At 39.9% G+C, this 21,461-nt stretch overlaps 2 protein-coding genes across 3 annotated transcripts; both read left to right on the top strand.

Annotated features, from left to right (window-relative positions):
- The first annotated feature begins 10,692 nt into the window (after positions 1-10,692).
- On the top strand, positions 10,693-17,040 carry LOC133715072 (uncharacterized). Of its 2 annotated transcripts, none has more exons than XM_062141386.1 (13): positions 10,693-11,181; positions 11,276-11,514; positions 11,715-11,871; positions 12,208-12,285; positions 12,910-12,984; positions 13,080-13,199; positions 13,785-13,949; positions 14,111-14,633; positions 14,757-14,913; positions 15,360-15,469; positions 15,605-15,717; positions 15,974-16,322; positions 16,420-17,040. In XM_062141386.1, exons 1-13 carry the CDS (start codon positions 10,852-10,854, stop codon positions 16,737-16,739), a joined length of 2,736 nt encoding a protein of 911 aa, XP_061997370.1. In that variant the 5' UTR covers positions 10,693-10,851; the 3' UTR covers positions 16,740-17,040. The 2 variants fall into 2 exon arrangements, with proteins under 2 accessions (XP_061997370.1, XP_061997371.1); XM_062141387.1 differs by having other exon boundaries at positions 11,045-11,181; positions 11,289-11,514.
- A 999-nt stretch (positions 17,041-18,039) lies between these two features.
- Positions 18,040-20,807, top strand: LOC133715086 (GCN5-related N-acetyltransferase 4, chloroplastic). Its single transcript, XM_062141433.1, has 3 exons — positions 18,040-18,305; positions 19,008-19,404; positions 20,285-20,807. The coding sequence occupies exons 1-3, from the start codon at positions 18,143-18,145 to the stop codon at positions 20,571-20,573; spliced, it is 849 nt and encodes a 282-aa protein (XP_061997417.1). The 5' UTR covers positions 18,040-18,142; the 3' UTR covers positions 20,574-20,807.
- The last annotated feature ends 654 nt before the right edge of the window (positions 20,808-21,461 follow it).

Genomic DNA, 21,461 nt, shown 5'->3' with positions numbered 1-21,461 from the left:
ATACATAAATTAGGTCTGATCATTTGACGGTACCCATGCTCACTTATTCAAGCAAGCCTATAGACTATGAAGTAACATAGCAAATAAGCAAGCCTAAAGATAAAAACTTATAGCTACCCTAAAAACAAAGGAAATAGAGTTCCCTAAACAAAGGGAAAATTGAACAAAAGACAAACTAAAAGTAGCCCGCCCAAAATCGCATCCCCACAGCCCCAAGAAAGATCCAACTCAGGCCCAACAAAGAAAGCTTGACCCAAGCCCAAAGTCTATCTTCATCACACTGGTCGTCGACCACCGCCCCCAGCGCCAGATCTTGCTGCCGAAACCCATCGCCGGATCTCGTCGCCAAAAACTCATCGCCGGATTTCGCGCCCCAAGTTAACGCCAGACCACATCGCCAATCCAAATGCCGACCTTGCCTTCACAAGCCCACGTCGGACCAGACCACCGCGATCCATCGTCAAGGCACGACTGAGCCACGCCGCGTCGAAACTAGCCTCCCAAGATGCAGCCGATCTAGCCCCCGCTATCACGTCGCCGATCTTGAAGGTGCCTCGACGAAGCGCGACCAGCGTTGAACCACCGTCCACCGTGCTAAAGACTTCGTTCGGAGCTCTTGTCAAACCATCCAGCCAAACCGTAAGCCAAACCCAAGAGACTGTCAGGCAACTAGTGTTCAAACACCCGTCCGGCAGCAACCCATTGACGACGAGGCAGACCCACGCCGACTAGGAGCGCCGCCGGACGAAGAGGAATTTGCAAACCCTAGACCCAAGCCGTCCGAGTAGGGCTGTAAATAGGCTCGATACAGCTTGTGTTCGACTCGTATTCGGCTCGATTTTAGCTCGTTCGGCTCGTGTTCGTAAGATAAATGAGCCAAGCTTGAGCTCAATATGAAGCTCGACAAAAAAACGAGCTGAGCTTGAACAATGATATATTCGGCTCGTCTAGCTCGTGAGTAGCTCGTATTTTTCATGAGTAGATCTAATTTGTTAAAACTCGGCTTGTTTATTAAAACTCGACTCATGAAAATTTATAGTATAAATAAAAATATAATTTTTCTAATCTCAAATATGTAATTCTTTTTATTACCTTCCTTTTCAATTGGAAGAGAATCTAAGAATTTAAGTACAATAAATCCAAATTTGATGGTTAGACATCAAATTTGGTTTACTATTTTAAATTTTCCGTCTTCCTTTTATTTTTTTATTTTTTTTATATTATTTATTAAATTTAAAGTCAAATGAGCCAAGCCGAACCTATTCAAGCTCAAACTCGTCCAATAAATCAAACTGAGCCGAGCTCAGCTCGAGCTTAAGAAAAATATTCAAGCCGAGCCGAGCTTGAGCATGGAAAAAAATATTCAAGCTTTAGGCCGGCTCGAGCTCGATAAAAAGCAAATGAGCCGAACATGATCACCTTGGTATTCGCTCCGACTCGGCTCATTTACACCCCTACGTCCGAGTTTTTTGGACCAGAAGAAAAAAAAATATAAACTATTATTATTACTAGTCTTCTTCTCATATCATCTGTATTTATAAAAATTTTATTATTATTATTATTATATTAAAAAAATAGAAGTTATTTGATGAAAAAGGAAGTGGGAGGTTATCTGAATTATAGGTGGTTATTGCACATGGATAGTTTTTTTTTTAGGGTTTTTGTCCATTTACCCCATTTCTAGGGATTTTTTTCCCACTAACCCCATTAAGTTTTTTTAATTCTCTCTTACCCAATACACTCTAAGGAAGTCTTCCCTAATACCCTATTAAGATTTTTTTTTTGTTTTTAAATACCATTCTACCCCTCACCCCTTTGTTACTTAGAGAAAAAGAGAAGATGGAAGAGAGAGAAACCATAGGAGACTTCGCCGGAGCCCGTCACCTGTCGCCGGCGGCCGGATTCCGGTCATAGGTTGCCGGACATGTTTATTACCCCAATAAACGTCTATTGCTCCCCAATGATCCTCTATTGCCCCCAATAGATGTATATTGGCCCTCAATAGATGTCTATTGTCTCCAATAGTCTATTGCCCCCAATAGATGCCTATTGCCCCCCAATAGAGGGGGAATAGACGTCTATTGCACCCCAATAGAACTTTCAGTCGCCAGAATATAAACAAATCTTCTTAAAATTAGACAAATAAAACTTTAATTAAAGAAATAAAATGAGAAAATTACATCAATTCAAAACGTCTATTGCCCCCCAATAGATGTCTATTACCCCTCAATAGACGCTTTAACAGATGTCTATTGCCCCAATAGAACTTTTTTTTTCTTCATTTTTTCTTTCTATCCGGGCATTCTGCACCATTTTACCCAAAAAAAAAAAAACAGAGAAATTGATTGAGTCACCCAATGAAAAGCTCTGGGCACCCATGTCCTCTTCTCCATTCCTGTTGCAGTCGGAGTTGACTTCTTCTTCTTTCTATTTGCTGCTCAAGACGTCTCCACGTCGTCGCTACTGTGGGCGGTGGCGTCGCTCGACTCGTACCCGGAGATTCTGGCCAAGGTCCGGGAACTGATCACGGCGGACCAGCTAACGCAGATGAGGTACACGTACTCGGTGGTTCTTGATGTCGTGAGGTACTGCGCTCCGGCCACCATGGTCCCTAACGTTGATGTTGTTGACTTTCAGTTTTCCGAGAAGTGATTTCGACGAGTACGCCAACGCAGATCCAGTGAGAGGGATAACAGCGAGTGCCGGAATGATAACAGCAACGACGGCGAGGCTGCGGAGGCTCGGGATCGGCGAACAATCGAACGACGATGAGAACGTTCGAGTGGCTGGAGCTCCGATCGAAGCTTCTTCGTCGTCTTCAGGCTTGGACTGCATCTCCGGCGCGGCGATAGCAGAGAGAGAGAAATCGGAAGTGGAGATCAGGGGGAGATAGAGAAAGGAGAAAGAGGGGTTTGCTGGCAGCGTGGAGAGAGAGAAGAGAAGACAGAGTGGCATAATGTAATTTTTTAATTAGGTGAAGGGCAAAGTTGTCATTTCTCTTTAAATTGGGTTAGTGGGAATAAAAATCTGTTGCTGGGGTAAGTGGGATAACTTTGGTTCATTTTGGGGCTTTTGGTCAAGGACCCTTTTTTTTATGGTAATAGGTCAGCCCTTTCATTATAATTCAGCAAGCAGTACAAAAATGAAACACCCCTTTGGGGTCGACAGAAAGAATCGTTCCTTAGAACCTTATGAAACCCTATTCTAAAATAATAAAATCCCAAAAAATCCCTAGTACACCCACCTTTTGGTAAATTCATGCACCTTTATTCTAACAAAAACCTAGAAACCTCGAAGCTTACATAAAAAGGTTCCAACTAAGGCCCTGGTTTTTGCGACCCAAACAGAAATTAAACAATATTATAGGCCATAGAGGCCCAATTCATCCAGCCCCTTAGCAACAGGGTACTCCAATCGACTTGGGCCCCTAGGCTAGTGAGCCCAAACCTGAGGCCCACAGACTAGATTAATACCCAAGAGGCCCAGCCACTTCCAACGCAAGCCCAAGCAGTAGGGTAGGCCAAAACCCTAGCCCATTGAGACCACCGGTACCTTTCCAACCACAAGCCGCAGGTCACGCGGCCGCCCAACTAGCCCCACCCTAGAGGGGTGGACCAAAGCAGAATCCCATGAAGTAGCCAACTCATCCAGGTCGAGGCCCAAACACTCCTAGGTCCCAAGCCCAAACCAGCAAGCCAAACACCAGGGCCGCCTCGCCAGACTCCACCACCACAACTACTGCCAAAGCTGCCTCCACCATGATCACCGTAATGATCTCCAACTTCGGCAGCCAAACCGTTGCCAATTGCATCACCAGTCGTACCCAATTCGAGAACCATTGCCCTCCTTCGTGGTTTTAAAGAAATGAGCCCGTCCTCAGCATCATGAGGAAAGCCCCGCCTTTATGCCCACACTACTCCGACGACACCCGCCGCCACCGACCAACAGATCAGTCTGACTTCTCAGCCCCATCAATTTCTCACCCACGAGAAAGGCAAAGCCACCGCTCTCACCCACATATACTGCCCACATAGGACGTATACCACTACCACCTCGAGCCAGATCCAAGCCCAGATCAAACTTACCTCCGCCGAGACTGAACATGGCTAGCACCAGATAGAAAAGCAGAAAACCACGACGCACCAAAGGGCGGTAGCCATCCTGCGGCGCATCACTGTCAACTCTCCCCAGGTCGACAACGTCGGAGGGGGCAAGCACAGCAGCGATACCATCTATGGCGTCAGCCATAAGATTTGGAAATTTTATCGAGGACGAAAAGCCACCGAGTAACCCTAGCAGAGCGGCTAGGTCAGTGCACATGGATAGTTAACTGTTAGAAAAATTATTTATTTTGAAAATATATTTTACTATTTACCATATTTCCACTCAATTATTAAAAGTTAACTAAAATCAATATAAGGTCTATGGATTTTATTGCCTTTTCACACTTACTTTGGCTAACAAAACCTCTTTTTTTTTTTTTTTTTTTTTTTTTTCTTTTTTTTTTTTTTTATTCTGGACAACAATGTAACTCCCCATCCCACCCCATTTCTGAACAAAACATATTCTCTTAAATATAGTATAGAATAGATAGATAATGCGTGTGAATAATTAATTAGGGAAAATGCTCATTTACACAATTTTAGCTTAAAATTTGCCCACTTGCTCCACTAACTGTTTTTTAACCCCGTTTACCCAAAACACTCTAAGGGATTATTTCCCCTTTACCCAATTAATTCTTTTTGTCTTCTTTTTATTTATTTTTGAGACTTTTTTGCCCTCTCCCCCCTCACCGATTTCTCTCTCCTCCCCCCTCACCGATCTCTCTCTCTCTATCTCTCCCTCTCTCTCTCTCTCTCCTCTCTCTCTCTCTCTCTCTCTCTCTCTCTCTCTCTCTCTCTCTCTCTCTCTCTCTCTCTCTCTCTCTCTCTCTCTCTCTCTCCAGAAGACGTCGGATTTCTCTCTCCCTCCCTCCATCCCTCCAGCAGGTCGCCCACGACGCCTGCTCTCTCCATCGCCGCGCTGAAACTCGTCGTCGTGCTCTCCGCTGTCAGGCTCGACGCCAAGCCGACGGTCCTCGTCGCTGAGAAGCTCGGCGAGGCCAGGGTTGACCTTCTGAAGGAATCGACGACGGACTGAAAACTGCTATCTGGGACTGAAAACTGCTATCTGCTATTGGGCAGTCATAACCATAAAAATTGTAACATTAGTGCTCCCTAGTAGACTTTGTATTGGGGGCCAATGATGACTGCTTTATTTATTGACGGACTGAAACTGCTATTCCAAAGTAAATGTAGTGTTAAATTGCAGTAGTCAATAAATGAAAAAAATTGTGTGGTTTGTGTCAGTCTAGTGGGAGGCAGTAGACAGAATATTGACCCTCTTAATGTGGGTTTTTAGACATTATCTGTTGTTTTGAGTGTGAATAACTTCTATAATCTGTGAAACATAGGAAGCGGTGTAATGTTTGATGGTCTATTGGGGGGCAGTAGACACATTAGTGCCACCCAATAATGTTTTTCTTAGGAGACAGTAATCATCTCTTGTTGATTTGTTTGTGATAAAGTGCAATACACTGTGAATCCTTGAAACTGGTGCAAGTTGTAATGGTTTAGTGGGGGGCAGTAGACACATTACTGTCCCCAAATAATGTCTTCATACGAAGTCAGAACCCTTCACTTAACTGGTGCAAGTTTTAATGGTTTAGTGGGGGGCTAGACACATTACTGCCCCCAAATAATGTCTTCGTTTTAAGTCAGAACCCTTCACTTAACTATTATTGACAGATTATTGTACTTTAATAAACTCAAAACAACATAAGACTTATCAAAACTCTAATTTCAGTGATTAATTAACCACTGTTAAGAAATTAGTGGGGGGGGGGCAATAATCTGTCTATTACCCCCCAATAGACCACAGTTTTGACGTCGTCCGAGACCTGCAAGGGAAGCCCAGACCCGATTCCGGCGTGGAGAGCTTTCCGGACATCTGACGAACAAAACCGGCGAAGCCCAGAGGGGTTGGGATCGTGGAGTTAGATGGTGTCATCCTCTGGTGGTCCGACGGTGGGACAGAGCGGCGGCAGTGGAGGCCGACATCGACGGTGGAGTGGTGGGCGTGGTGGCTCAGAGAGAGAGAGAGAGAAAGAGAGCCTGAGACGAGGTTAGAGAAAGAGAGAGAAAGAGAGAGAGAGAGAAATCGATGAGGGGGAGGAGAGAGAGATATGAGTGTAATTTGTTAATTAAAACGAGGGCAATACTGTCAAACACTGTTAGATTGGGTAAATGGGGTTTAAAAACTCTTGGTGGAGTAAGTGGGTAAGTGGTCACAGCCCCAATTAATTAAATAGATGTGAGAAAATTTATAAAAAAAAGTGGGGAGTTAATACAGATAGTGGGAAGTTTTTTCATGTGTGAAAATTGCAAAATGCACATAGTGAGAAGTTGTCTGCACACAAGTGGTTTTTTTTTCTTTTTTAATTTTGATTTTGTTATTTACCTTCTTATCCCTTAATTATTAAATACTAGCATTTCTCTACACATGCTCTGCACGTGTAAGTATTTTTCTTTTCAGAAAAAAGAAAAAAAAAAGGATGAAAACAGTTATTGCAGAGAGAGGCTAGTGGGGGAAAAAAGTGAAATTTGTGGGATTTATTTTGTTTATTTTTGTTAATAAAAATTTAATTTGCAATTGTCATAATGACCCTTGTGATTTAATTAATTCTCAAAGTATTTTAATGTTTTAGGATCATTTCTGTCAAAAATTTTGATTTTGGCTAACAAAGCCTCTTCTCTTAATTACAAATAAATATGTGATGTAAGGATTTGTATGCAATTTCACAGTCATTTTAGCTAACAAAATCTTTTCTCTTAAATATATAACTAGCATTTCTTCACAGCAAGTAATTATTTTAAGGGCAAATTACTGGTCACTCCCTCAACTTTTGGGGAGTCGACAGTTCAGTCCCTCGTATCATAATTTTAACAAATAACTCCCTATACATTCAAATCTCACACAATTTGGTCCAAAATGACCATTTTACCCCTAACTTTTTTTTTCTTTTCTTTTTTTTCTATCCTCTCTCTCACTTCCTCTTTTTTTTTTTTATTATTTATTTATTTTCTGTTTATCTCTTCTTCTTCCCCATCTTTCTCCTCCTTCTACTTATCCCTCCTCTCTCATTTTGTTTATCTCTTCTTCTTCCCCATCTTTCTCCTCCTTCTACTTATCCCTCCTCTCTTCTTCTTCCCCATCTTTCTCCTCCTTCTGCTTATCCCTCCTCTCTTCTTCTTCCCCATCTTTCTCCTCCTTCTGCTTATCCCTCCTCTCTCCTTCTGTTTATCTCCCTCCTCTCTCAAATGATCATCCCTAAACTCTATTTACTGCTACTTCTTCGATTTCGCCACCATGAGGCCGCCTCTGCCTCTGCCCCTACACTACTCGTTCTCTGACTTCGCCATTTGCTACTCGTTCTCCGATCTCCTAGGCCACCAAATACTCCGCCGCCATGAGGCCGCCTATGAAAGTAGCTGAAACATCCCCCTTCAACTCGGAGCCCTCACGGGCCCAAACAAACACCAAATTCAATATCTCCTCATCCCTATGAATCTACACAATCACAATTTCACAATCCCAATTTTAAAATCAGATTAGAACAGAAAAATAAGCACCACGGCCATGGTGGTCTGAGGATCTCATCCACGACTAACAAATACTCCGTTGACTCGTGCAGCCACTCCTCGCAAGGTACAACACTCCTCATTGCGTCGTGATCAGCCTCCCACCAGAAAATCACCTTCTTCTCCTCCTTGAATCGGTCGTCCTCCTCCTTCGATTCATCATTGATCATATTGGTCAAATTCGACTGCCGGTTATCAAAGCTGGAGAAGATCAACAACATATCCTCCCTCACCTCCTTCGACGTGTTGCCCAGGCTCTTCATTATATGTTGCGCCGCCGCGAGCACCCGATCCTCGCCTCCTCCACCGCACGCAGCGGCCACTATGCTCGTCATCGTCGTCATCATGAAAGGCTCTGATAAGGTTTGGGAGAGAGAAAATAGAGATCAGACAAGTAAAGAAGCTTGGGATTGGAGATATGGGTGTGAGGCGGAGCGAGGGTTTCGATCTGGGCGTAGAGGACAACAAGAAGAGAAAGGAGGAACAAGAGGGCACGACATTGAGCCAGTGAATGAGGAGAGAGAGAGAGGACGAAGAAGAAAAGATAAACAGAGAAAAAATAAATAATTAAAAAAAAAAAGAGGAAGTGAGAGAGAGGATAGAAAAAAAAGAAAAAAAAAAGTTAGGGGTAAAATGGTCATTTTAGACCAAATTGTGTGAGATTTGAATGTATAGGGAGTTATTTGTTAAAATTATGATACGAGGGACTGAACTGTCGACTCCCCAAAAGTTGAGGGAGTGACCAGTAATTTGCCCTTATTTTAATTTTGGCTAACAAACCCTATTCTCTTAATAATAGTAAATAAATAAATAAATTATTATTATTATTTATTGTCGGTATTATTTTGTAAAAGAGCCTATCAATTAGAATTTATTTGATTGCAAAAGAAGAAAAATCGGATTTTACTTTTTTCTTAATAGTTCTTTTAGATACCAATGAATATAACAAGTGAGTGATAGCTCCTCAACAAAAAAAAAAAAAAAAAAAAAAAGTGAGTGATAGAGCTCAGACTCATATAAGGTTAGACAAACGGGTGTACCTCAGCCTTCAACTTTTTAAAGTTTTCTCTCCAAATTTGTTGCCTTGTAAGAGCAAGTTCACCCGTAGTCAAGAAAATGCAAAGTCGAGAAGTCAAGAATTCGACCAGTCAAGTTACTATTCACTGCCACTGGACATGGGTTTACACCCGTTGTTTTTCTTGCCCGGTCAACAATGTTTACTTTTTTCACTATTCACCTTACTGTTCATGTAATTTCACTGTTCACCAGTGGGTTTCACTGTTTAAATTCACTGTTTGCGTCTGTCTCTTTGCTTTTCTTCCTAATGTCACCCACGTTCTCCCTTTTGCAGCGCTGGCAGCTCCTTGACTTTGGGCAAGAAAAATGTCACGGCCTTGCCCTTTTTTTTGGCCTTGGTCATGCAAAGCCAAATCTTGGCTGGTTAAATAAAGGCCGATGGAAGCTGGAATTTTCTTCAGCTGGGCAACACCTCATCAAATCTGAGCTCTTTGACCGGGCATGAGCAACCGCTGCACTTGCTCTAACACTTGGGCGGCAGCACTAATCATTGCACAGGGGGAGTGAAATGTGGACACAGTCTGTCATCAATTCACATGGATAAGTGAAAGAAGCAGACATGCCTCGTGCTAAGTCCATGCTGTCAATCAAGTCATGTCATGCTTAAGAATACATGGTAGATCAGGCAGGGAATATGTAAAATGTATAGGGATAGCAAAAATCCCCATCGGGTAGGGTACCCATAGGGTATTCGAACCTAACGGGGAGAAATTTGGGGGAAATTGGGTAACGGGGATGGGGATGGGGATCCCCAGTATTCGAATTCTGAAATCGGGTACGGGGCGGGGATGATATTTTGATCCCCATCCCCATACCCACCCAATAAGAATTATATATATATATATATATATATATATATATATATATATATGAATTTTCTCAGGTGCGGACGTCCGTACCGAATTTTCGGTACGGATTTCCTGTTTTCGACCACTTTCCGGCCACATTTTTACATCTTAACCGTTCAGTTTTTAGGTCCTAGTGTATAGATCACCTCTACAAAATTTCAGCCAATTTGGTGATCATTAAGGCATCCAAAACTGCATTTTACACGAACGGACCGAATCTGTCGAACCGGAACTGTTCGTATTTATAATGGTAAATTGCAGTTTTGGATGCCTTAACGATCACCAAAAAAGAAGAAGTTTATTTTTAATAAAAGATCTTTATGAACATATCAATTTTCCTTGATTGAAATAAGAAATTTATTTTATTTTGATGTTTGATTTTAATTTCATATTTTATAATCCATAATTATTTGTATAAATTTTTATATAATAAATTAGTAATATTGTTAACGGGGATTGAAGCGGGTATGGGGACCTAATCCCCAATGGGGACGGGGACGGGGAATCCCCGATATCTTATTACGGGGATTGGGGCGGGTAAGGGGATGGAGAATGAAGTCGGGTATGAGGATGGTAATTTAATCCCCTTACTCTGCCCTCCCCATTGCCATCCCTAAAAATGTAGGACATACGGTTAAAGGTGGCAAATGGGCCGACTCATTTAAAGCGGGCATATTCGTGCTTCATGCTGTGTTTGGGTCAGCCCATTTACTTGAACATTAAGCTCGACCGGGCCCATGACCTAAGCCTCTATCATGTTTGTGTCGGCTAATAAACAGGTCGTGCTCATACCATCCCAATTAAAGTACGATTTTAAAATTTTAATCTAAGTATTTTTTTATTATTATTTGTAATTGAAAATTAATTTTATATATCTAACTACTTAGACAAATAAAATAAATAAACTCTAAAACACTAATCCAAATCTTAGTTTTGTAATGGTTTTTTTTTTATATTCCCACTATACGAAAGAAACAAAAAAAAAACTCAAAAGAAACATATATTTAATATTTAGGAAAAATACTTATGCCAAAACAAAAATATAATCTAGCACATTAAAATACGAATTCGGCTTAATCCTCCAAACCTGTTCGGACTCCAAATCCGGTTTAGGACGGCTTCCTTAAACACCCACACGAGTTGCAGCCATAGGCAGGAGCTGACTTTTTAAGTACAAACCTCTTCATCCTCTGCAATCCAGAACCCAAATCACATCCCAACTCTCTTTCCCCAAACCAAACTCCACAATGCGACGGAAGCCCCAGACTGGTTCCTCTTCAGCACAACCACAACCACAACCAGAACAAGAACCAACTCAAAACCCAAGTGTCACCACCCCATGGGTTGTTCAGAGGCCACAGCGATCACCCTTTGTCTGGCTCACCTTGTTCGCAGCCATCACATACTCGTGTTGGGGCGTTTATCATTACCAGTTCGAGTCCCTCCCCGCCCCTCTCACCCCTGACCAGGCCGGAAAGCGAGGCTTCTCCGAGTTCTCTGCTCGGAAACACGTCAAGGTTCTGACCCAGTTGGGCCCTCACCCTGTTGCCTCTGAAGCCATCACTCTTGCTCAGCAGGTTAGTTCAGCACACTTGGATATATTTTAGCAATACAAAGCATTCAGTTTTGTATGGTTTGATTTCGGTTTTGGTTTCTGACATGGGTTTTCAGTATGTGTTGGCAGAAGCAGAGGAGATTAAGAAAACGGCTCATTGGGAAGTTGATGTGGAGGTGGACTCGTTTGTTGCGAAAACAGGAGCGAATCAAATGAAGAGTGGATTGTTTAAGGGGAAAACACTTGTGTATTCGGATTTGAATCACATTGTTGTAAGAATCTCGCCCAAGTATTCACCTGTTTCTGTGGACAATGCTGTTCTGGTGTCTTCTCACATTGACACTGTCTTCTCAACGTAAGCCTTGTTCATGTTGTTCAGTCTCGAAGTTCGTATCTTTTTCGGTTTTGTTTGTTAAAGTTATGATCTTTGTTTCGAGCATAAGTACCCATGTTGGGAAATTCTGTGTAAAGGACTTTCAGTTTAGTACATGAGTGTATGATTTTGGAACAGTTTTTCACTAGCTGAATTTGATGTGGTGACCATTCATGTTTCAGAGGAGGGGCCGGAGATTGCAGTTCGTGTGTGGCTGTTATGTTGGAACTTGCTCGTGGAGTTTCGCAGTGGGCGCATGGATTTAAGCATGCTGTTATATTTTTGTTTAACACTGGGGAGGAGGAAGGTCTAAATGGTGCTCATAGCTTTATAACTCAGGTTAATTTCGACTCTCTCTTTGTCGTCACTAGTAGCCGTACTGTCCTTTGATATGCATATCCAAATACTTAGATGATGAGGTTCTATTGTCCCTCTGTTCCATTTATTAGAAAATTCGATTAGTGAGATAATGTTGTTTGATTTTGAGATTGTAGAGATCATGTGGTGTAGTTTTTAACTGTGAATTAGAAAAACTGATTCTTTACTTGTGTTCTAAGAAACAGACAAAACATGGAGAAGTTGTTTAAATCATGCATCAGTATGATCCTAAGCATTTCTCGTTCTGTCTGTACAATTAAGTCTTCTATTGAATTTGTTTTGGACTTATTGATGCAGCATCCATGGAGCAGTACGATTCGTCTGGCTATTGATTTGGAGGCCATGGGTATTGGAGGGAAGTCTGGCATATTTCAGGTCAGGTTTGTGGTCAGCATTCACTTATTCTTGCAGTTGAGATATGTCTGTAGGTGCTCAATATTCTAAACTCCAGTTAATAGCCTTTTTATAACTTAAGTCATATATAGCGTGTGTCAAGGTCTCAGATTTCTATCTCCAAAATATGTAGGATATGATGATATTGCTTAAATTATATTTCCACGGCATTGCTCTATAAAATTTGTATATCACTTTGTTTGAAAGGGTTTCTCTTGTTAGTTTGGGACATTAGGGTCCAAGGACAGTAATGGAAAAAATAGGGAACAGTTTGTAAACTTACTTTTCTCACGCGGTGCTTGATTTTGGTATGTTAAACACGACCACCTATGATTGACTGTGCTGTCTCTAACATCGGTACCTCATCATTAGCTGATATTGAGCAGATGGGTCAGTTGAGGTTGTCCATTTTGTAATATGATAGTATTGGGTATTTCTTGAAACTTTACTTGTGTAGTTCATTAGATTTTATAGCTTAGATGGCAGATGTATCATCTATTAACTATACATCTATATCTTCTGTTCTCATTAAAGTTACTCATGCTGCTCTAAACTGTGTTTGAGCTTAATATTGTCCTTTCTTATAATTATTTCTTCATCTAATAGGCTGGTCCTCATCCTTGGGCTATTGAGAATTATGCTGCAGTAGCGAAATACCCATCTGGCCACATAATAGGACAGGTTTGTAATCATTCCTTTGATATTTTTTTGTTATATCTCTTTTGGACAATATATGTGTATTTATATAGGAAAAGGACTCAATTCTTATGCTGCAGGATATATTTTCCTCTGGAGCCATCAAATCTGCAACAGATTTCCAAGTATACAAAGAGCTAGCTGGCCTTTCAGGCCTTGACTTTGCTTACTCAGATAACAGTGCAGTATACCACACGAAGGTTTTTCTTCTCTTCGTCTTGCACTCTTTTTTGGGATATTAGCTGGCTAGTTCTTTTTCCTTTCATAATTCATAGAGGAAGTTCTGAGTCGATTCTTGTAAGGGGATTGAAATTTATTGTTTAACATTCAATATTATTCTTTAGTTTTGTTTTGCAAAGAATTGATTTGAGTAATTTTATTGTAATATCGGCTTGAGGCTCTGCCTTCTTAATGAGGATATGTAGGGGGCGCTTCATTAAGGTTGTCTGGTTGTACTCATCTTTTAGCATTGCATGCTAGCTTGTCTGTAGCTATAATGTCAATATTAATGAGTAAGCAACTAAGCATGTGAAGCAATGCAGCTATTTGATTCCATGGAAGTAATTACTAGTTTATCCAGTAGTTAGGCTACATGTAGTATGTAGCTTTATTTGCTTTTGATTATGGGAATGGTTCTAAGTTGTAACTCTTTTCCACCTGATTGATTATTAGTGTTAATCAAGAGTATTGGCTGCATCTAACAATCATCCAACTAGGCAGAGACTTAACTTGGTGTTTCCAATTTGAATTTATTATTTACAATCTACACTTTCTTTGTAATGCAGAATGACAAATTCGAGCTTCTTCAATTGGGATCTCTTCAACATCTTGGAGAAAATATGCTTGCTTTTCTGCTCCGGGTTGCTGCATCCTCTCATCTTCCAAAAGCCAGTACAATGGAAGAAGAGGATAAAACAGGCCTGAGTTCTGCCATATATTTTGACATTTTGGTACATTTTGACTCCAGAAACGTTATCATGTTTTCTTGTTTTGATACCTGACACACTTGGGATTTCTTTTTTTCTTTTGCTGAGATGTTGTAGTTTGTGGCCTTCTGGTGCCATGATATTTCAAGTTTGCCATGTAATTCTGAATCTTGTGACAATCCCAGGGGATGTACATGATTGTCTACCGTCAACGCTTCGCCAGAATGCTTCATAATTCAGTGATAGCGCAATCACTTCTTATATGGACTACATCATTACTTATGGGTGGTTATCCAGCTGCAGTATCATTGGTCTTGTCATGTTTAAGTGTCATTCTTATGTGGACATTTGCATTAAGTTTCTCTGTTATTGTGGCCTTTATTATACCCCTAATATCGTCATCACCAGTGCCATATGTCGCAAACCCATGGCTTGTAGTTGGGTTATTCGCTGCACCTGCTCTGCTTGGAGCATTAACTGGTCAATATTTGGGTTATCTTGTTCTTCATACGTATTTGGCAAACGCTTACTCCAAGAAAAAACAGCTGTCACCTGCTATCCGAGCCGATTTGGTTAAATTAGAGGCTGAAAGATGGCTCTACAAAGCTGGATCAATTCAATGGCTCATTCTCCTCTGTTTGGGAACCTATTACAGAATTGGATCGTCTTATCTGGCTCTTGCTTGGTTGGTTCCACCAGCATTCGCATGTGAGTTCATGTTTATAACTACTTTAGTCTGACCCATGTTCAATTTAACATTTCTTTAAAGAGAAGCATGTTCATATCTACTTGATTTTTCTTTCAACTAATCGTTTACACTGTACTATCCAGATGGCTTTCTTGAAGCAACTCTAAGCCCAGTCCGATTACCTAAGCCACTGAAACTTGCAACTCTGCTGATAGGATTAGCTGTACCGATAGTACTGTCTGCTGGCGTATTCATTAGGGTGGCTGGCACAATAATCGGGACCATGGTTCGTTTTGATAGGTAAATTATGCGGTACTCTAGTTTATCTAAAAACTAAAAGGCAACTGATTTACTTTTAGGGTATTATAGGGTTGAAGTTTAATGTCTTTGCAAATTTAAGGTGGCATTTCAAGCCACATTCAGATTGGTGATGTATCATATGAACTTCTTTCTAGAAGAGAATTGAATCCAATCAAGTCATTTATGTGATAAGTCCAAAGTAATTATTAACAATTTACTAACAGACTGTTTGATAAGTGAAATAATGAATCTGGAGGTTGAAAGTGGGCTGGCTCTTGATTTTTATTAAACCCTTCTGAGTAAACAGCTCCTTGGTGTCTTTGGACACCTTGCCTGTGATGGAACTCCACAAGTATATTTGTGAAATTCTTTGTTGCTATTTGCAGATTTAGCAACCTGCTTTTTTTAATTCTCAACTGTGACATTGTTATTTTTATTTTTCTCAGGAATCCTGGTGGCACTCCTTATTGGCTGGGAAATGTTATACTTGCTGTTTTTGTTTCTGCTGTCATGTGCCTGACTTTGGTGTATCTTCTTTCATACATTCATCTTTCCGGTATTTGTTTACCAAGTAGTTGGCTTTTTATTGAGTTCATGATGATGGATATGTTTAGTTAACTTATAAGACATAATTTGACTTCCCTTTTTAGTTTTGAGCTAACTAGGTAGTATTGGTTCAATTGCTCTCCAGGTGCCAAGAGATTGATTGTTCTCTCAACTTGCGCCTTGTTTTGCCTCTCGCTTGCTCTTGTATTATCTGGTACTGTACCAGCATTTACCAAAGACGCATCAAGAGCTGTAAATGTAAGTCCCTGTAGCACTGTCCCTATAGTATCTTTACCACCCTAAGTCCTAATTTTGTTTGTATGTCAATATTGTGTTTCTGGTACCTGGATTATGCACATGAAGCTCTTTTTTTCTGTGTAATACATGATTTTATTGGAAAACCATGGGATTGAATTTTTCGTTTGTCCAGTTAATTAGTGATCCAATATATTTCCCTCACTTGATTATCTTGAGTCCGCCTCTTATTCAGTTATTCACACTTTATGGTTCTCAGGTTGTGCATGTTGTAGATACTACAAGAAGCATTGAAGATCCTAGATCCTATGTGTCTCTGTTTTCTTCAACTCCTGGAAAATTGACAAAGGAGGTTGAGCTAATTAATGAAGGTTTCAGATGTGGTCGAGATCAGGTCTTTGATTTTGTAACTTTTACAGTGAAATACGGCTGTTGGACTGAGGATGACAGTGACAGTGGGTGGAGTGAAGCAGACATTCCCATAATGCATGTTCAGAGTGATACTCAAGATATTGAAAGAACAACACAAGTTTTAATTGATACGAAGGGTTCATTACGGTGGTCTCTTGCAATAAACATGGATGAAATACGGGATTTTGCATTCACAGGTACAATTAACTGCATTATATTGCATTTCTCCTTATTTCTTTCTTGTGATTGTACGACGACATTTCTCAGCTGAAAATGTCAAACTTGTAATTTCAGATGCTGGAAACTCTGAGGAATTGGTTTCAGTTGGTGACAAGAGCGCTGTAGATGGTTGGCATGTTATTCAGTTTGCCGGGGGAAACAATTCACCAACGAAGTTTGGTCTGACTCTCTTCTGGACCAAAAACTCTACCCTTAAGGCGGACGGGAAGAGAGATGAGCAAGCTCCCCTTCTCAAGTTAAGAACTGATATGGACATTGTAACACCGAAAGTCGAAAGAGTTCTTTCAAAGCTTCCTACTTGGTGTTCACTGTTTGGCAAGTCCACGTCTCCCTACACCTTTGCATTCTTAAGTAGTCTTCCTGTTGATTTTTAGATCCTTCAAATCTCATTCCACACAAATATAACATATACATTTACTTTACCTCACATAGGAAATGTCAAATTCAAGAGACCAATAAAAGTTCATGTATAAGCAGTTTACAGAGTTGATTTACTAAAGGGATATGGCTTTTAATTCAATAGCATTACCTCAGTTCAAAGTGTTCTTGAGAGCTCCCCTTTCTTTTCAAATGAAGTGTAACTGAGCATGAATTTGTGTATCCTAATGATGTGGACATTTTTTATGGTGATTTGTTGAAGTTGGTGCTAAACAGATTTGGATTCTATGGTCCTCACTGTTCTTCTGAAGCAACCTCAAGCTATCAGAATTATTGTCCATATGCCATTAAAACTTTTGGCTTCTATACAGTATGTTTACATATTATGTAAAATTCAAGACGATCTTTCCCGAATCGGCAGAATGTTATTATCCAATTTTATTTAAATCAAACTTGGACAACAAGGTTTTTTATTTTTTTATTTTATTTTTATAAATTTAACTCAAACGATGAACAAGTCTCAAATTTTTTTCATTTTAATTTAAACGAAAAAATTGAAACGATCTTTCTCGACTAATTTATTGCTGGCTATAGTTGTCTTCAAATAATAAAAAGTCGTTGGGAATGAAAAACTGAAACGACCTTTGGTGACGATCTCTCATCGGCAAAAGCTGTCTTACAATGAATGAAAACTCAAACAACAAAAGTCATTGAAAGTGAGAATTCAAACGATGAAAATTCATTGACAATGAAAACTGAAACGGTCTTTTCTGAAGAACTTTTTGTTGGTAAAACCTGCTTTCCAGTTTAATTTAAATGAAAGTAAAGTCTTAAGACCTTAGAGCTTGGGCAACTCTGGGTAGTTTTGAAAATGATGAGAGTACTAGCAGCATGAAAATGGAACTTACAACTAAAAAAAGCTATCGTTTTGAATTGCAACAACTTCAAAGTGTAAATATTATATTGTATCAAGTTAGATGATACGTACTGACATAAAATCGCTTATATAAAGTTATATGTAAAATGAAATAGAGTTGTCTATAGTGCTCTGGAGTATTAAAACTTTACAGTCAAGAGTCATTAGATTAGCTCACCCATAAAGAATACCGCAAACAACTTACAATTTAACGATTGTCCATTCGAGAATACTCTAACATTTTCGAAATTTTCGAAATACAATTTACTCGAGAAGAAAAAGAAGGATCTTTTTTTCTTCATTATTGGTACAGGCAGTTACCAAAACACACGTGTGGAAAGTTGGGTAAAACTGGGGTCAGACACAGAGCTGCTCTGCTCTGCTCAGCTGTGTGTCCTTTTATAACTGACTCACTGTAACAACTTCAACCACCCCAAAAGAGAAAGAAAGAATCTCCGATTGTTGATAGACTTAGTCCAAGAAATGCGGACCGTACCGTTGGGAATCTCAGTGTCCCCAACCTCCATTAACACCACTCTCAACCTTAAACGACCAAACAACTTCCCTCTTTCCACTTCCACTTCCACTCCTAGGGTTTCTGCATCCTCCACTGACAATTTCTCTCTCCTCTCCTTCTCCAAATCTGGTGGGTACTCTCAATTTTCCATCTTTTTTCACAGTTACTTTAATTGCTTAGATTCTGTGTTTGAGTATGTGGGTGGATTTGAGCTGGTATTGACAGTTTTGGGTGCTTTGTCAATTTCAATTTCAAGTTGACTACTCTATTGGGTTACTGAGAGACCCATCTATGGTGCTGATTCGTTTATTGCATTTGCAAACAACCCTGAAGTTTGAGTATTTTTTAAGAAGTTTGGAACTTGTGTAAGACCCTTTTGGTATTTTGTCAATTTCAGCTCCAAGTTCACTGCTTTATTGGGCTACATTCACATCTGACTATGATTTTCCATATCTAAAGATGATTGATAACCATTGTTGGTGTATTTTTGTAGTTGCTAAGAACCCGGAAATTTGTATATTTGAAAATCATAGTCACACTGTTATACCATCCCATGATTAGGGGCAAAAGAAAGCACTCTGCATTTTATTCAACTATTTGGTCTGGAAATTGAGCTAAAACTTAGAAAACCAGAAAAATTTGCATTTGCAAACAGTTCCTTTGACTAGCATTAACACTTTCCTTCCTTTGTTTTCCTCCTGATTTTTGTATCCCTCTAGTTTTACGGATGTCACTAAACAGAGGTCTAGTGTAATTGTGGGACTAAGATTTGTCTATTATAATGTGCATAGAATTTTGGGTATTGAAGATGGTTCTGGTTGTTGTGTCTAGGAGTCTGCAGAGCCAGTCAAGTGGCTGATCTATTTCCAACTGTGTCTCCTGAAATTGTTGTTCGTGAGGCGAGGTTAGAGGACTGTTGGGAGGTTGCCGAGACTCATTGCAGCTCTTTCTTCCCCGAATATGCTTTCCCTTTGGATTTTGTTCTTAGGGTTGACCGGCTGGTGGGAATGCTAGCTGGGTTTTCTTTGCCAAGTGGTTGCAAAAGGACTTGTCTGGTAGCGGTCATTGGAAACCCTGCTGATGAAACTTTCCTATTCGGAAGTGAAGATTTCAAGATTGCCGGTCTTGATGGGAAGATCAGTCTCAGTAAGAGGTATGTGGCTGGAATATTGACAGTGGATACTGTAGCTGATTTTCTTCCTAGAAAAGGTCCTCTCCGGCAGAGAAGGTGAGCATTATAGTTCAAGACGTCTTTCAATTTCTTGACTATTTAAACATCTTGTTCGTGTTACAGTTAAGTTTTGGATGAGACTTGTTTGTTAGCCATTAAAAATACAAGAGTGGTCATAGTTCTTAGATCCATCTATACATCATAAATGATGGCAGTAGTGCCATAGACCAACCATGGAGCCTAAACAACAAAAGAGGAGCTAAGCATGTTATGCAGATGTAATCAGTGTGAGTTGAACCTTTCAAATAGAAAGTAGAAACCACTTAACTCATAGCCCATAACCTTAATCGTTTGACTTTAATCATTGTGCAGCCATCTAGTTAAGATTATAATTAAGTTTTGGATGGAACTCGTTTGTTAGCCATTGAATATACAAGGGTGGCAGTAGTTCTTAGATCCATCTGATACATTGGAATTGATAGCTTAGCGCCATAAACCAACCATATATTGAGCCTCAAAAACAAAACAGGAGCTAAGCAGGATATCCAGATACTTATAATCAGTGATTTCACCTAGCCTCTAGCTGAAAGTGACCACTTAACTCATAGCTCATGACCTTCACCCTTTGAATTTTAACATTGTGCTGCCATCTAGAGTGGCAATAGTTCTAGATTCATCTGCTACATAGAAGAGAGCGTAGCACCACAGACCAACCTCAGAGTCTCAAAAACAAAAGAAGAGCTAAGCATGTATTTCAGAAACTTGTAGTTAGGTGAAAGCAACTACTTAATCTATAGCTGATGACCCTTAACCCTTTGACTTTAGATACTCATTGTAAAAAATGTTAAGATAATTAGTTCATCTAGCTTCTTATATACACATCGATTCATCGAGCATGCATTCTTACTTACATCCGCGGATGATGTTTGAATTGAAGGACTGGTATTGCATATGTATCAAACGTTGCTGTTCGGGAGAAATTTCGATGTAGAGGAATTGGTAAAAGGCTAATAGCGAAAGCAGAAGCTCAAGCAAGGAGCTGGGATTGTCGCGCCATCGCATTGCATTGTGATTTGAACAATCCGGGAGCCATAAAGCTGTACAAAGGTCAGGGTTTCAGATCTATTAAGGTGCCTGAAGGAGCAACTTGGCCTCAGCCCAAGACCGCGCCTGATGTTAGATTCAACTTCATGATGAAGCTTCTGAACAACACTACTGCATCTTAGACTAGGAACATGTGAAGAACTTACAAGGAAGAAAGGATTAAAGACATGAAAAGTAGGATTGCTTTAAAATAGGCTGTATATAAGAAACGGAGCATTGCATAAAAGTGCTTGTGATGTATCTGTGTTGATAACTCTTCACTTGATTTTTATATTTTTGGATAAACTCTAAATTTGTAAAGCCCTAGCAACATGTCTAGGAAGATTGTATCAAATGGCACCAGTCCATTATCCTCATGACCTCATGTTTGGAGCATCTTCATATCTTGAGCAGGCAACTGATTGATTAATCTAGAAACTGTATAAAAGTTTCTTCAAAACAAGGTTTGAGGTAGATCTCAAAGATTCTGTTGATATATAAAGTTGGAAACGAAATTCTGCAGATGTCGTACAAAAATTTCTCTCAGTTTAGACCCAACCAAAGTGGAGGGAGTGAGTCTAGAATGTTCGGGTTCAATGTGGACAATTGTAAACAGAAGACAACCAAATGGTTTGTTTACTCAAAATAATTGATCACCAGACCAAGGCATGATATCATAGACCTATTCTTTTAGATTCATTTTTCCATTAGATTTGGTGTAGTGAATGTGTAATGGAAAAGGCAACAAGATGAGACCCCAAGCAACAGACTACATAAAACTAGGATCAACTAAAGACCAAATTATCATTTATTCAAAAAAAAAAAAAGACCAAATTATCATCAAAGAATAACTTTATATTTCATCAATCACAAGTTAATTTACATACAGAGAGATGAACAAGATCAACGAAGATGAACAAGAACAAAAAGAATTTCTTTCTTTCTTTTTCTTGAAATCAATAACAAATGTTCATCTTTAAATTCTTTACAAGCTAAAGGGAAGACTGAAGGCCACCACCAAGATTAATCAA

Source organism: Rosa rugosa, chromosome 6 (genome assembly GCF_958449725.1).
Source record: "Rosa rugosa chromosome 6, drRosRugo1.1, whole genome shotgun sequence".
Taxonomy (NCBI): Eukaryota; Viridiplantae; Streptophyta; class Magnoliopsida; order Rosales; family Rosaceae; genus Rosa; species Rosa rugosa.
The sequence above is the reverse complement of the archived record's forward strand: the minus strand, read 5'-3'. Positions and strand labels throughout refer to the sequence as shown.